The following is a 13,926-nucleotide window of genomic DNA, read 5'->3' on the forward strand; positions in this document are numbered from 1 at the left end:
ACCCCCCAAACCCCTGACCCTGCTCCAGCCTCTGCCATGACCCTCCAAACCCCCCAAACCCCTGACCCTGCTCCAGCCTCTGCCATCCACCCTCCAAACCCCCCAAACCCCTGACCCTGTTCCAGCCTTTCCCACCCACCTTCCCAACCCCCCCAAATCGATCCTTGTACAGGCCATTTCCTTAAGAGTTGGACTTAATGGTCCTTGTGGGTTCCTTCCAACTCAGAATAGTCTGGGATTACATTCCCTGGGGCTGTAAAGGGTCCAGGTTACACCTGCTCTCCAAACTCCACTGGGTGTCTGCCACAGACCAATGTGTCTTCTTGGAAGGTTGATGGAGAGACTGGAGCAGGGACAGGGATTTAATCCCAGAATATTCTGAGTTGGAAGGGACCCACAAGGACCATTGAGTCCAATTCTTCAGGGAACGGCCCATATAGGAATTTGGAGAGGTTGGGAAGGTGAGTGGGAAAGGTTGGAGCAGGGTCAGGGGTTTGGGGGGGTTTGGAGCGTGGATGGCAGAGGTTGGAGCAGGGTCAGGGGTTTGGGGGGGTTTGGAGGGTGGATGGCAGAGGTTGGAGCAGGGTCAGGGGTTTGGGGGGGTTGGAAGGTTCATGGCAGAGGCTGGAGCAGGGTCAGGGGTTTGGGGAGGAGTGCCAGCAGCCCAACCAGCCTGGAACCCTGAGCCAACCCTGCACCCTCCCAAGTGGCCTGAAGCTCCTTGAATTCAGCCCCACTTTCCAGTCTGGATTTTTGGGTGGGTGTGGGTGTTCTGTATCATTGTTCCTGCAGTGCCCAGGACCCACCCCAGCAGTGCAGCCCCACTGCAGAGCCCACAGGCTGTACCAGTGTCCTGCTGGCCCTGGCAGCCCTCAGAGCACCCTCCACCCTGCACTTGCAGTGCTGTTGGCAGTGAAACCTCCCTGGGAAGAGCCTCCCAGCACAGCCCAGCCCATCCCTCATGGAATCCCACGTGCAGAGGCCCTTTGGCCGAGGCTCAAGAAGCCTCAGTGTTCTGTTCTCAGTCACGAGAGATGCCACGGTGCTCCCTGTCACGAAGAGCAGCTCCATTCACCCTCCCGGAGCTCCAGGCTGCTCCCCCTCCCTCCCGCAGCTCCCTACGTGCTGCTCCCTGGCCTGGCTGTACTTCCCAATGTTCCTGAGTTTATGTTGCCTGGGACGCCCTTGGAATCCTCAGAGCCACATAAATGGGAGCTTTTCATGAGACAAGCCCTTATCTCCCTAAGGTGGAAAGTGTTTAAAGAGTTGCAGTCTGGGGTAATTACTGGCACTGCCCAAAGCTGCTCACAAGTTTAAAACAAACCAGACCCAAACACGCTGAGCTGTTGCAGCCAATTCCTCTCCAGCTGAACTTCTTGCAGAGTTCTGACTTTCCAACATAAAGGCTCAGTTTCATATTAAAACGTGAGTTCCTGGGGAAAGTTCAGTAATTTTTGCCAGTTTTCATTGGGAAAAAAAAATAACAGAAAGGAAGCACTTTTGAGAAAGTCACTTAAAGGAGAATCCAGCTTTCTATGGAAAGCAGTGGAACGCAGTTCCAGCCAGTTCCCATCCTTACACCAGCTTTCTCCATCCACATGTTCCTACAACTCCAGTCCCAGGAGTCTGGAGCCAGGAACACACCCAGAGCTGTTCCTGCAGGCACACAGTGCCCAGGAGCCCCCCAGCACACACAGCTCCTGCCCCACAGAGTCCTCCTCCACGCCCCCCTGTCGCCCCTCAGCCACCAGGATCCATTTTCAGGGGTTTGATCTTTCCCTTCACCTCCTCATAAAAAAGAAACCTTTTGCATTTTGCAGCTACAAGAGGCCCCAATCTGTGATTTAAAGGCCAAATAAGGCAGTGCCCAAAAGCTCTTCCCAAATATGTATGTTCATGCAGCCACTACCACTTTCTACAACCATACTCTTTGTCTGCTAATCCCAACTAAAACATCATCAATATAAGCATAAGAAAACTAAAGCAGCCCCAATAATACATGTTATGTAGAGAGATCAGCCTGCATGGCATGACCAGTACCAGACCCAGCTCAGCTCTCTCTGCATAACTTTGTTCTACAAAGCACCAAATTCCTAATAAAACCAGCTAAATCTGACATTGTGCTGCAGAACAAGAGCAAAGTAAATTGAAAATTAGAGTTTGCTACATTTCTGCCACAAGGTGGAAGTTGTAATTTGTAATTCCCCCACTGTGGATGGTTTGGTTACATCAGTTTTTCGAGTTAACACCCCCTAAAGTATCTAAATTGCAGGATTTTGATATAATTCTGTGTTCCAGTACCACATCCCAGACTCCTGGGTGTATTTCTACAGGACTAGTTATCTCACAGTGCAACAATCCAGAGTCTAAAGCCAATTTCTAACCTAAAGCAACAGTTTTTAACTGGTTCTGTGTTTCTTCCTCAAACACAAAGAACGTGTTCAATTAAATTGGGCAGCAGATGTTGCCTGGAGCAAGAAATACCCCCCTGGTGCCCTTCCAAATTTACATCTTCTTATATTTAGGTTCTTCTTGTGAGACTGTGCTTGTCTCTGGGATGAGACTAAGTTGGGGCTTGAGGGTGAACACTATTTTTCTAGATTTCATTTCCCCAGGGATGGAGCTTGGGACAACCAGGGACAATGGAAGGTGTCCCTGCCCATGGCAGGGGGTGGGCTTGGATGGGCTTTAAGGTCCCTCCCAACCCAAACCATTCTGGGATTCAAAGATTCCAGCAAAGTGGGATCCCTGTGAGATCTGATCACCTGCACAGGAAAGGCAGCAAAAAGGCAGCCCAAAAAACCCCCCCAAACCTGAGGGGGAAACAAATGGTTTGGAAATCTGGATGAGCTCTTGAAAAACCAAAGGAAAAAAGGATATACATCTCAGGTGCTCTCACAGCACCACACACAGACCTTTAAACCCCTTTATCTCCTCTCCAGAGACAGAATATGTGTTTCTGAGCCCAGCTTTGGCTGCCCAGACTAAACTGTCCCACAGCAGAAGCAACCCCTACCCTTGCACAGCCAGTTCAGTGTCTCACCGGATCACACCTGCACCCCCAAAGCAGGCCAGGTGACCAAAGCAGCTCCCCAGAAAGGTGCAAAGAGCCGTGCTCATCCCCGACAAGTGTTTCTTTGTCCAGGGTGTGATGTGAGAAGGAAAGGTGAAACAACGCAGTTACAAACTAATCACCCGTTAATGAGCTGCTTTAACACCATCCCGCTCCCAGCACTGCAGCCACGGCACAGCTCCTCCCCAGCCCTAAACACTGACCCCAGTCATGGATTAACAGAAGTCATTTGGATTTGCCAAATTCTGATCTCCAAACGATCCATTTAACTCAGAAAACAAAAGAGGTCAGTCCCACCGGCCCCCGGGTTTAAACAACAGCTTGGTTGCCTGCAGTGGCAGCTCTCTCCACAGGCAGCAGTCCATAAATCCAAGGGAGAGGAGGATGTTACAGCTGGAGACAAGATGGTGAGCAGAGATCAAAAAGATGGATTAGGAAAAGCCAATCAATCTTGCAGAAGGCTGGTGGGCCAAGTGCCTCTTTAATGCCCCTCTCCTCCCTCCATCTGGGGAGGAGGATCAGCATTTCTCAGGCACCAAGAACAGCAACGTGGGCTCCTGCAGCTGCGGCTTCCCCGGGAGCCAGGACAGCCTCCAGCATTCCGGGTGGCACAGGATGGCCCTGCAGACCACAGACTTGAGCCTGGCAGGAGTTTGTGTTTCATCTCCCCCGGGGTTTAACTTCCTTTACACCTCGCCCAGAAAGAGCCACCAGCACACGGAGCATGTCCGTGGCCAACACACCTCCACGGGCTTCACAAGGGGCTGGGAAAGCCAAAACCACGGGAATTCCAGCTGCTGAACAAAGGGGAGATCTCAGGCTCTGTGTCCTGCCAGCTCTGCCTTCCAGCACTTGGCATTTTAGGGTCTTTGCCTCGTGCTTAAATACCAGTTACACCTCGAGTGAGGGGAAGTCTGCTCCACCCAGTACTTCGTGTTGGATACAGAGGCTTGGGTCAATGTCACCAGATTTTATCCCAAATCAAGACTGTGCCATTCACCTTCCACAGCCACAACCAAAGCACAAGATTTCTCACCAGGTGAGACCAAAAGCCTTCTCTGAACCACCCAATTACTGCTGTTCCCTTAATCAAGAAAGTACAAGGCCATCCACAAGAATACATATATATTGGGATGTATACAAAGAGACCTCCTGCAGAGAACAGCTTGTGTCCATACTTTTCCTCCCAGCCTCAGAGTAAGACAAGGAAGGGCTTTAAAATGTAGTCTTGGTAGCTCATCTCCCCCACAGCAAGAGGCAGAAAAGGCTGATGGAGTTCCAACAGTCTGTAAGTTTATCACCACACAAAATTAAATGGAAAACATGGAGGGCATTATGGCCTCTTTAATAAGGACATTTAAAGAAAAGAAAATGTTGGCCCAAGATCCAAAATATACTAAAAATCACCAAGATAAAGGAAAAAGGCAAAGAGGATGCAGACTGCTCTGGATAATCACTTAGCATGGCTGCACCAGGGACCTGCAGCTCCCTGAGCCCCAGTAACAGGGGTTTGCCTTTGCACACAGCAATTCCAACTGTTGCTACGGACACTGCTCACACCCGGCAGGGAACGGTTCCCAAGGTACCTGCAGGAGGGGCTGCATAAATACATTACCAGGCAATGAGGCTGCAGGAGTGGCCAAGGCAGCAGCCACGCAGGACAGGCACGGCAGGACCCGCCGGCTCCGTCTGCACCAGCCAGACAGGAGGAGGAGTTCCAGCATGCAGGAACACAGGCTGGTTACCAATATAATGGTGAGGAGTTCCAGCATGCAGGAACACAGGCTGGTCACAAATATAATGGTGAGGAGTTCCAACCATGCAGGAACACAGGCTGGTTACCAATATAATGGTGAGGAGTTCCACCATGCAGGAACACAGGCTGGTTACCAATATAATGGTGAGGAGTTCCACCCATGCAGGAACACAGGCTGGTTACAGATATAATGGTGAGGAGTTCCACCCATGCAGGAACACAGGCTGGTTACAGATATAATGGTTCTATGAAAATGCACAGGGGAATGCAACCATTGTGGTACAACAGGACCCTCACTGGTACGTGCTGTTGCCCTCTCAGTGCAGTTTGAGGTGATGCCACTGTTCCCACAGCAGGGCAGCTGGAGGGGGCTGTGGTGATCCCATGTGCACATGAACAGCTCTTGCTAGTCCTGGGACAGAGGGAACTGCTGAGCTTTCACTCCAGGGAACGAGGAAGGAAGGCACTTCACAGACAGTTTAACCCCACAGAGCTACCTGCTCTGCCACCACTTCCCCAAAACCCCCTCTTGCTTTGGGCCAGCAGCGCCTGTGCTCACACACAAAGGCAGGGGAGGCCTAAGCTAAGACTAAACTAAATCTCCGTGGTGTTTTGGTTCCCAGTTCAGCCCAGCAGTGCACAGACCCACCGTTCTGAGGGTGAGGGCAGCTCACACAGCCACGGCAGGAGTCGTTTGTACCTGCACATGTCCCAGCCACAAACTGTCACCTCCCCAGGAACCCCAAAAGAGAAATAACCCCCCTGCAGCAGTGAGTGGGGAGCACAAACCACCTCTCGTCTGACATCTCTACCCACTCTGACAGAACAAATCTTCATGGGAAACCTAGGGAAGGGGTACTGCTGGCAGAAACCATCACCCAGTCCCAAAACCGCTGGTGCTGAGGGCAGCCACCATCTCTCTCTCCACCCCACAGTCCCCCCAAACCCTGGGTGGGTGCCGGGAGGAACCTCGTGGAATCTCTTCAGCCACCTGATCCCACACCCTGCAAGGAAAACTGGCAGCCAAAGGGAAGCTCCTGCAGACAACACCACCTTAAATAACCATCTCACATTCTGAAAGACAACTCAGCCTTGGACAGCTCAGAAATCCTGCTCCTCCTTAACACACACAAATATTCTACATATCAGAAATCAGCAATAAAAACTTGTACTCTTTCTGAACCCACCAGGCTCCTAAGGAAAGGTGTTCTGCGAGGGACAAAAGTGAACTATGAATGGATATGGTTTTTCCTCCATAAGCTCCAAATTGCAGAGCAGAGCAGGGACCCAGTGCAGGTTCTGAACAGACAATATCAAATCCCAACCACTTTTTACAAGCTTCTATTTTAAATCCTTGTAAGTGTGATATCACAAACACAGCAATGACCATTTGTTGTAGTAAGCAGGGATGGAAACCAAAGCAGGATCCACACAGACTCCAAACCCAGCTCCAGAGGCCACCTTGAGACACCCTCTGATCTCCCAGGTCTTGCTGCCAACAGAGATGGAAACCAGAGGGAATCACCTGAATCCCAGTGGAAAGCTTCCCAGGAAGCTTCATTCATCCAGGAATGAAAGAGCAGTTTCCAAAGCTCAGTTTTTAGAGTTTCAGAAGTTTACACTGTCAAACAATATTGCTGAGCCCTAAGAAGTAAATGACATTAATGCCAAAACCTCAGGAAACTGCCCTTCACACTCACAGAAAATATCACAAAAATAGTATCAAAATCTATTCATTTTCTACTAAGGAACTTGCTGAGAACTTTCTGTGGTGTTTGGTTTGCTAAAGTTTCCAATGCTTCATTAACCTGCCTTCAGTAGCTCCTGAGATTTTTCATCCAACACTGAAAAGTCCTTTCAGTGTAAATTTTTAGAAGACTCTCATTCACTCGTGAAATGAAACAAACCAAAACACTCTGAACAGGAACTTTGTCGTTATTCACAGATCTGGACCTATCTATGAAACCATCATTTCCTGCTGCAAAATATACTCACTCTCTTCCTATGCTCTAAAAATAGTCCCTACTCAGCTTGATATCTATAGCAGTATGTGGCCAATTCTGTATATTCAGCTTTGTTTCTTGTTCCTCCTCAGAGTTAGTTTTGTCTTTAATAATCACCATGAAAATAAATATATTATGTTCACAATATGAACTTTTCCTCCTTCTGTGGATCCTTCTGTTAGGAAGAAGAAAATAAATTAACCAAAAATACGTTGAGATGCTTTATGATTATCAATCTGTGATAAAGACACTGTAAGGGACAAAAAAACCCTCACCCCTGGTCCTTGTGTTGATCATTACAGTACAAAGCTTTAATCAGACAGTTAAAGGTTAACTCAGAGCAGGAAGGGGAAAAAAAACAAGTCAGTGTGAAAGGAGGAAAAGAAAGAAGGAAGAGAACCAAATAGACATATGGATGTCTGGGGAGAAGGGTGATTAAATTCCCCATAAATCTCACATAGCAAGAGGTAAGATATTTTGCCTAAATTCCCAGGAGGGCCACAATTCAGTCCCATATCTGACTTGAAAGGATAATCATCTCCATAGATAATCAGGCTGCCAGGAAGGACAAGAGCTGGGGCTGCTCGTGGTGGCACCAACTTCCCTTGGCACCCTGAGAGCTTCCAGTGCTATGTCCCACTGGAACTGATGGGTGAGTTTGTGGGTGGATAAACTGGAATGGTCTGAGCTGGAACTTTGGCCAGGACAGGCACATTAATCCTCACTCATCTACTGATGGAAAAAAAAAACCACGGGAAAAACAAGCGATCTTGGACAGCTACTCTGTCTTCCAACGGTCACCTTTCAGATAAATAAGTTACAAGAAAAAATAAAGACTAGTGTGGTCTTGAGATGCACAAGAGAACAGCTTCCACTTTTCAGACAGAAATACTGGGGGGGAAAGTGCCTGTTAAGTGAACTCATGATTTATCTTGTATCCAACGGGTCAGAGCTCGGAACAAAAGCCAGTCTGAGAACTGAACAAGCACCGATTGTCACCCGGGGCAAGTTATACTTCAAAGGGTAAAGCCCCGAAGGAAACTGCTCTTCTGCGCTCCCCACGTGCTGCACAATTAACCACCGTGCTGCACAATTAACCACCACAGGGCTCGCCTGCCTCCCCCCCAGGAGCACATTTGGGGTCCCTGAGGCTCTGGGGAGAGCACAACGGGCAGAGAAAATGATGCAACTGTGCCAACTCTGTCATTTGTTTGTGTAGATTTGCCGGGCAGAAGAGAAACCCGAGTGCTTTTGGAATTCCCGAGTCATTATCGCCCAGTTTTGCCCTACTCCAGGTGTTTTTACAAGCGGGGAGGGCAGAGGGGTGTTGAAAAATCAGAAGTTTGATGATGCTTTCAGACCTTTCCTTGACTAGAGAAGTTTCTCTAAGTGATTAGTCATCCCCACAAACATTTCCCAACGAGCTGCATCACCAGCATCTCCCAGCTCGGAGAAATCCCCTCAGCTCAGCCACCGCAGCCGAATTGCTGGGCGATTACTCAGGGGGTGAGGAGGCTCTGCCTGGCAAAGGCAGAGCAACAGTTTCCCCCGCTGCCACCCCCTCCCCGGCACGGCCCTGGGCAGGCAGTGACTCACATTTCAGAGCAGGGCGGGGGGGCCACGCTCTGCAAACACTGCAACATTTTTTTCCAGCGCAGATATTTCCAGCGATCCGGTTCCCAGAGCCGCCCCACACGCGGATCCCACGGGCACCGCGTTCCCAACCCCCGGCGCTGGCTCAGGGGGGCTTCACCGCGACCCCCCCGCGCATCCCACCCGCTCCCTCCGCCACAAACCGAGCCCGGGGAAAAAAGAGAGGCACGTGCAAAACGTGAGGCTGTTTTCCATCAGCTCGGAGCGGAGGATGGAATGAGGATGGGATGGATGAGTGCAGGGGAAACAGCAAGGGGCAGGGGGCGTCGGACCACCCTCAGCAGCTCCAACCCCGAGGGAACGATTTAGCTCCAATTTAGGACCTTCCCAAATTGATCTACAACACCATGCCACGGTTCTCAACCTGCCCGGCTGCCTGGAAAGCGAAGTTACTCATCAGAGAAACTTCCCAGGAAAGGTGAGTGACACACACGCACAAAAAAAGGATGAAACTCCCAAACAAGGTCTGTTATTCATCCCTCCTGTTGATCTTTCATTTCAAAGGTGATGCTCCCCGCTGGGCTGTGATTTTCATTATCAGGGCCTGCCCTTGAGCTTTCCCTGCACAGCACATTCCTCTGGTGACAGAATGCTATCAGCTGGATCAGGACAGTGGAGACAGGGAAAAAAACCCACCACAGACACACTCTGCACCCCCCAACCTGCACAAAGTGCAGCAGTACCACCTTTGTACCCCATTACTGCTAGGAGCAGCCACACACACCTCTCCACGTGCAGGGTGATGCTCTGACAACACTCAATTAGAAAATGAGAATTTTCTTGCCATCACAGCAAGTGGAAAGTCAGCAGCAACAAGGAGGAACACAGACAAAACAAGGAATTATTCAAGCCAGACTTCTCATCCCAGTTGCTAATTTGGAGGTTTAGGCTTGAGCAGCTCAGGGCAGAGGCACCTGACTCTGGTAAGATGTGCACAGTGGCATCAGCAGGACTGTCCCCTCCTGGCACAGAGGAAGAGGAAGGGAACAAAACTGGTAGAAGATTAAAAAAATGGTATTAACATATGGTAAATATGGCAGAAGATAAATAAGTTCTTCCCTGTGAGGGAGGTGAGGTCCTGGCACAGGTTGCCCAGAGCAGCTGTGGCTGCCCCATCCCTGGAAGTGTCCAAGGCCAGGTTGGATCAAAGGAGCAACCTGGGCTGGTGGAAGGTGTCCCTGCCCATGGCAGGGGGTGGAGTGAGATGAGCTTTAAGGTCCCTCCCAAACCAAACCATCCTATAAGTCTGTACCCAGGGCAAGACCCTCCTGGGATCCCCAGGGGCTCCCCCCCCAGCAGCCTGGGCTGCAGGAGGAGTTGCCAGGGGCTGTCACTGCACAAATCCTCGGCCCTCACGAGTCAAACAGGGAGGGGGGAACACGACACAAGGAGACCTGACACACACAGAGGCTTCCAGTCACCTTTTGGGGGATTGCCATTCACCAGGGAACAGAGCACAGCACGGGCAGATGCCTCAGTCTGAAACTTGAAAGGACTTGCTCACTATTGGCCATGACAGGCACTGAGTCACTCACAGCCAGTGAAGGACACGGTGTCTCAGCCACTCCAAGCCACCAGCAGGCCCTCCCTCACCACCTGGCTGTGCCTCCTGTCCCCTGTGTCACCACTGTGTCACCACTGACTGTGATCAGTGCAAGCCTTAAGAAGAGGAGATAAAAGAGCCCTGCTGTCCTCTCTCTGACAGCCAGCAAACAGGCTTTTCCACATTCACCAACTCGAGTGTTGCAATAGGGTGCAGACCAGCAAACATCGATTTTGGGGACAATTACCAGCTTGAGCAGCTCTGAACCTCCAGTTGCTCAGTTCTGTGTACATACAGTCCCTCACTCGTGCCACAGATGTATCAGCAGAACTGGGCAACACCAAACTGTAGAGTTGATCCAGACAAAAAAAAAAGAAAAAACCCACACACAAAAAAACCCCAAATCCCCCACAGCACCCTACAGGCCTTTTTCCCTCCCCCACACGCAGCAGGCTGGGACGCTAAGCAGGAACTTGTCAAGAGGAGTTCAAAGTCCAACCTGAGACACCTCACAGATCAGGCAGAGCTTATCATGGTACGAAAAAATCCCCATGTTTAAACCTAATCCAGATTCAGCTTAAACTATAGTAAAAGTCTGAGACAAGAGCATGAACCATTTTAAGGAAAATTCTGTGGAAAAAAACTAAATATCTCAAGTCTTAGAACCAAACCTGTTGTCTCCATCAGATGTAAGTAACGAGTGCGAAGTTGAGGTACCACAAACACCACCCCCACGGGCAGCAGCCTGTTTAAACCACCTGGACCCATTAACTCTCAACTAAATGCTTTCTTTATCTGGGCCTGTATCTCGCCCAGCACCAAAATGAAAACGTTCATCCCATATCAGTGGCCTCTGACAAGCCGAGCCCGGCAGAAGGCAGGGCAGGTACGTGGGGCTGGAGGAGTTAAGCGGAGCACAAAGGAGTACACTCACTCCGGCTCTGATTAAGCGGGGCAGTCACCAACACAGAGGTCAACATCAGAAAATATTTCGTGAGTCATGAGGAGAGCTTACTCACCGTGCACCACTCAACTTACTCATCGCAGTGTGGCACGGCCAGCGCGGCTCGGCCTCCCCGGGGCACGGCGGCCTTTCCTCCGGGCCGGCGGAAGGCGGGGGAAGAGCCGCACTTTCGGTTTTGTGTGGAAGCCAGTGGGAGGCTGGAGCTGCTCCGCCACCGCTCTCTCCTCCCACGGCCCTAATTACACTCGCAGGGAAATACATGTTTCACATCAGCCTCCCCGGCTCTTTTAGCGTCCCAACAAGCCCGGCAGCCGGGCTATTATGCGGGCTCAGCAGTCTGAGGAGACCCCACTTTTCCTATTAGACGAGAAATAAGCACCAGCCCGGCAATAGAGAGCCACGGTATTAATGCAGGCACCCATTAATAGGGGAGATCAGCCTTTCACGCGGCAGCACCGACGCCGCTAATTTAAGATGTAGTAAGAGCATAAAAATAGCCAAGTTACTCAAGGCAGGGTTACATCACCCCACGGAACCCGTCACGCAGCAGGTTTACAATACACAGCCTCGGATGTTGGGAAAGATGATTCCCCGCCAGTCCTGCTGCTCTCACCAAAAATAACCCGCCAGGACCCTGAGCTTCCCCTCCAGCTCCCTCTGGAAAACACACCTAACTTCCAACAGGAAACAGCAAGAACGCTGCTAAATAAAACCACTTGAAGCATGTTTCCCCCCCCACTCAGGTATCCCACCTTCCTCGCTCAGAACCACACAGCAGCACGAGTGGTGAAACTAAGAAATGTTGTGCTTACGTCAAAGAGAGCCGAGCTCTCAAACCAAACCGCCTCGGTGCTGCCGGGGAAGCACCTCTGCAGTTCAGCAGAGCACAATGTCAGCAGGCCACGGGCAGAGGGATTTGCTCCCGAAGCTCCAGGGTTCACCCGGAGCACGCGTGTCCTCGCACGCAGCCCGACCTGCTCCCCAGAGCTGCAGGGAGGGACATCGGTGGGCTCCAGATGAACCAGGCACTCGGAATGACTGTGGAAAAGCTGGCAGTGGGAAGGGGACACTTTAAGGGCAGGACGTTTGGGGTGTTTCCCGGCACATGGGGATCGCCTCCCCCGCCCCGCATTTCTGGTTAAGGGGAAGAAATTAATTCCCCAGAATTTCTTCTTCTCCTGGGGAAGAAATTCTATGTGCTCTGCCATCTTCAGAACCAGCTGCTCAAGTTCTCCTGAATTAACCAAATCCTCATTTCCCATGCTGCAAAACACACGTTTCACCCTTAAAATAAAGGGCGAGGGGGGTGGGGGGTCGGTTTTTCGGTTTTTAAGCCTGTAGGGATCTTTGTGAAAAGGCAGAAAACCATCCCTCCCTCTCAGATTAACCCCTATCCTATGTAATCTTTAACCTCTGCCTCGCACAACCTGCCGAGGGAACACGAGTTAATATTTGGCGACGCGCAGAAAAACCCGAACCGGTCATCGCTGTACTTTCAGTTTCTGACAATTTGAGCAGAGCGCGCGCCCGCCAACACGGCTGACAGGGAAACAGGAAAACTGCCTCCGCCAGCGCCGCCGGGTCCGGCCCCGCACACACGGCAACAGCCGGCACGGAGCGCGCTCGGGAGGGCAGGGACACGGCGGCAGCTCCGCAGGGCTCGTCGGAGCCCGCAGCCATCTCCCCTGCCACGAGCGAGATATTTCTAATCGTTCACACACAAGCGCCTCGCGATTGCCAAGAGAGCAACAACACCAGCAATATCAGCTGCCCCAGCCCGTGTGTCCCGGCGTGTTCTCACGTACCGCAGCAAAGCCTGGAACACAGGGATAATCAACAGTGCTCGGGCCAGGGGAAAATACACGGGGAGATTTTTCCTTTACGAACTGTTCGCTAAGGTGCTACAAGCGGCGCGAAAAACCGCTCAGGGGTTGATAGGGAGCCTACACGCATCCAAAAATACCCTCCGGAGCCTTTGGGCTCCCGTGGGATTGTCACTAATTCGAACGTGGACATTGTTATCAAGGTCACACATCGCTCGCCCGGGCTCGGCGGAAAGTCGGGCAAGTTAGGGAAAAACGCGGCTGGGTAAGTAAGCGAGGACAAGTGACATTTTATTTGGGAGCACGAGGGCTGCGGCTGGCTCGGAATGGAGCTGGGCATAAATAAAAAGGGGAGCTCCAAGGGCACGGCCGGAGAGGGGACTGGCAGCAGCCCGTGACACCCAGCGCTGGCTCCCGACCCACGAGCAGCGCTCGCCGCCGCTCATTCCCAGCCTGCGGCTGCTCCCGGGGGTCCCCGCGACCACCCGGGAACACCCATCATTCCAGCGCCGCTGCCCGGCCGGAATCCCCGCATTCCCACCCCGGCTCCGAGCAGCCCCCGGTTATTACCCGGCCACACGAGCCCAGCTCAAGGGAAAACACGAAAAACTTTTCATTAACCAGTCCTCCTCCTCCCCGCCCTTCGGTTTTAGTCAACCAATTATAAAATGAAATCGGGGATTTGACTTCCAGGGCGAGCGGCGGCGGCACCCGGGGCCGGGGCTCTGGAAGAGGCGGGGGGGGGACGACCCCGGGGGGATCATCCCGGCCGAGGGAAGGGGGGGATGATCCCGATGGATCCCGGGAAGGGCCCGAGGGACGGGGGAGCGACCGGCGAGAGCCGCGGCCGGGGCAGGGCCGGGGGGCGCTGACAGGGCAGGTGCGGGGCCCGGGCCATACTCACGTAGACGGGCAGCGGCCACGGGTACACGGCGGGCTCGGCTCCCACGGGCGACTTCAGCCGCAGCTCCAGCCTCTCGCCCATGTCGGCAGCCGGAGGACGAGGCGGCGGCGGCCCCGCACCATGCTAAGAGGGGCCGGCCGGGGCGGGGTGCGGCGGCCGGGCCGGGCCGGGGGGCGTGTGCGCGGTGCGGGGGGCGGCGGGGGCGGC

The 13,926-nt window shown here is 52.4% G+C and overlaps 1 protein-coding gene across 5 annotated transcripts in view; it reads right to left on the reverse strand.

Annotated features, from left to right (window-relative positions):
• The window catches only part of DOT1L (DOT1 like histone lysine methyltransferase), a 77,937-nt gene extending 64,086 nt beyond the window's left edge, over window positions 1-13,851 (reverse strand). For 2 of the 5 annotated variants that reach the window (XM_017838390.1, XM_017838391.1), the window contains exon 1: window positions 13,720-13,851. In XM_017838390.1, the coding sequence (XP_017693879.1) occupies window positions 13,720-13,800 (81 nt within the window). In that variant the 5' untranslated portion in view covers window positions 13,801-13,851. The remainder of the gene's footprint in view (window positions 1-13,719) is intronic. The other 3 variants (XM_017838392.1, XM_017838393.1, XM_017838389.1) reach the window with 2 other exon arrangements.
• Window positions 13,852-13,926: the final 75 nt, after the last annotated feature.

Source organism: Lepidothrix coronata, unplaced genomic scaffold (assembly GCF_001604755.1).
Source record: "Lepidothrix coronata isolate B3197 unplaced genomic scaffold, Lepidothrix_coronata-1.0 Scaffold336, whole genome shotgun sequence".
NCBI classification, from domain to species: domain Eukaryota; kingdom Metazoa; phylum Chordata; class Aves; order Passeriformes; family Pipridae; genus Lepidothrix; species Lepidothrix coronata.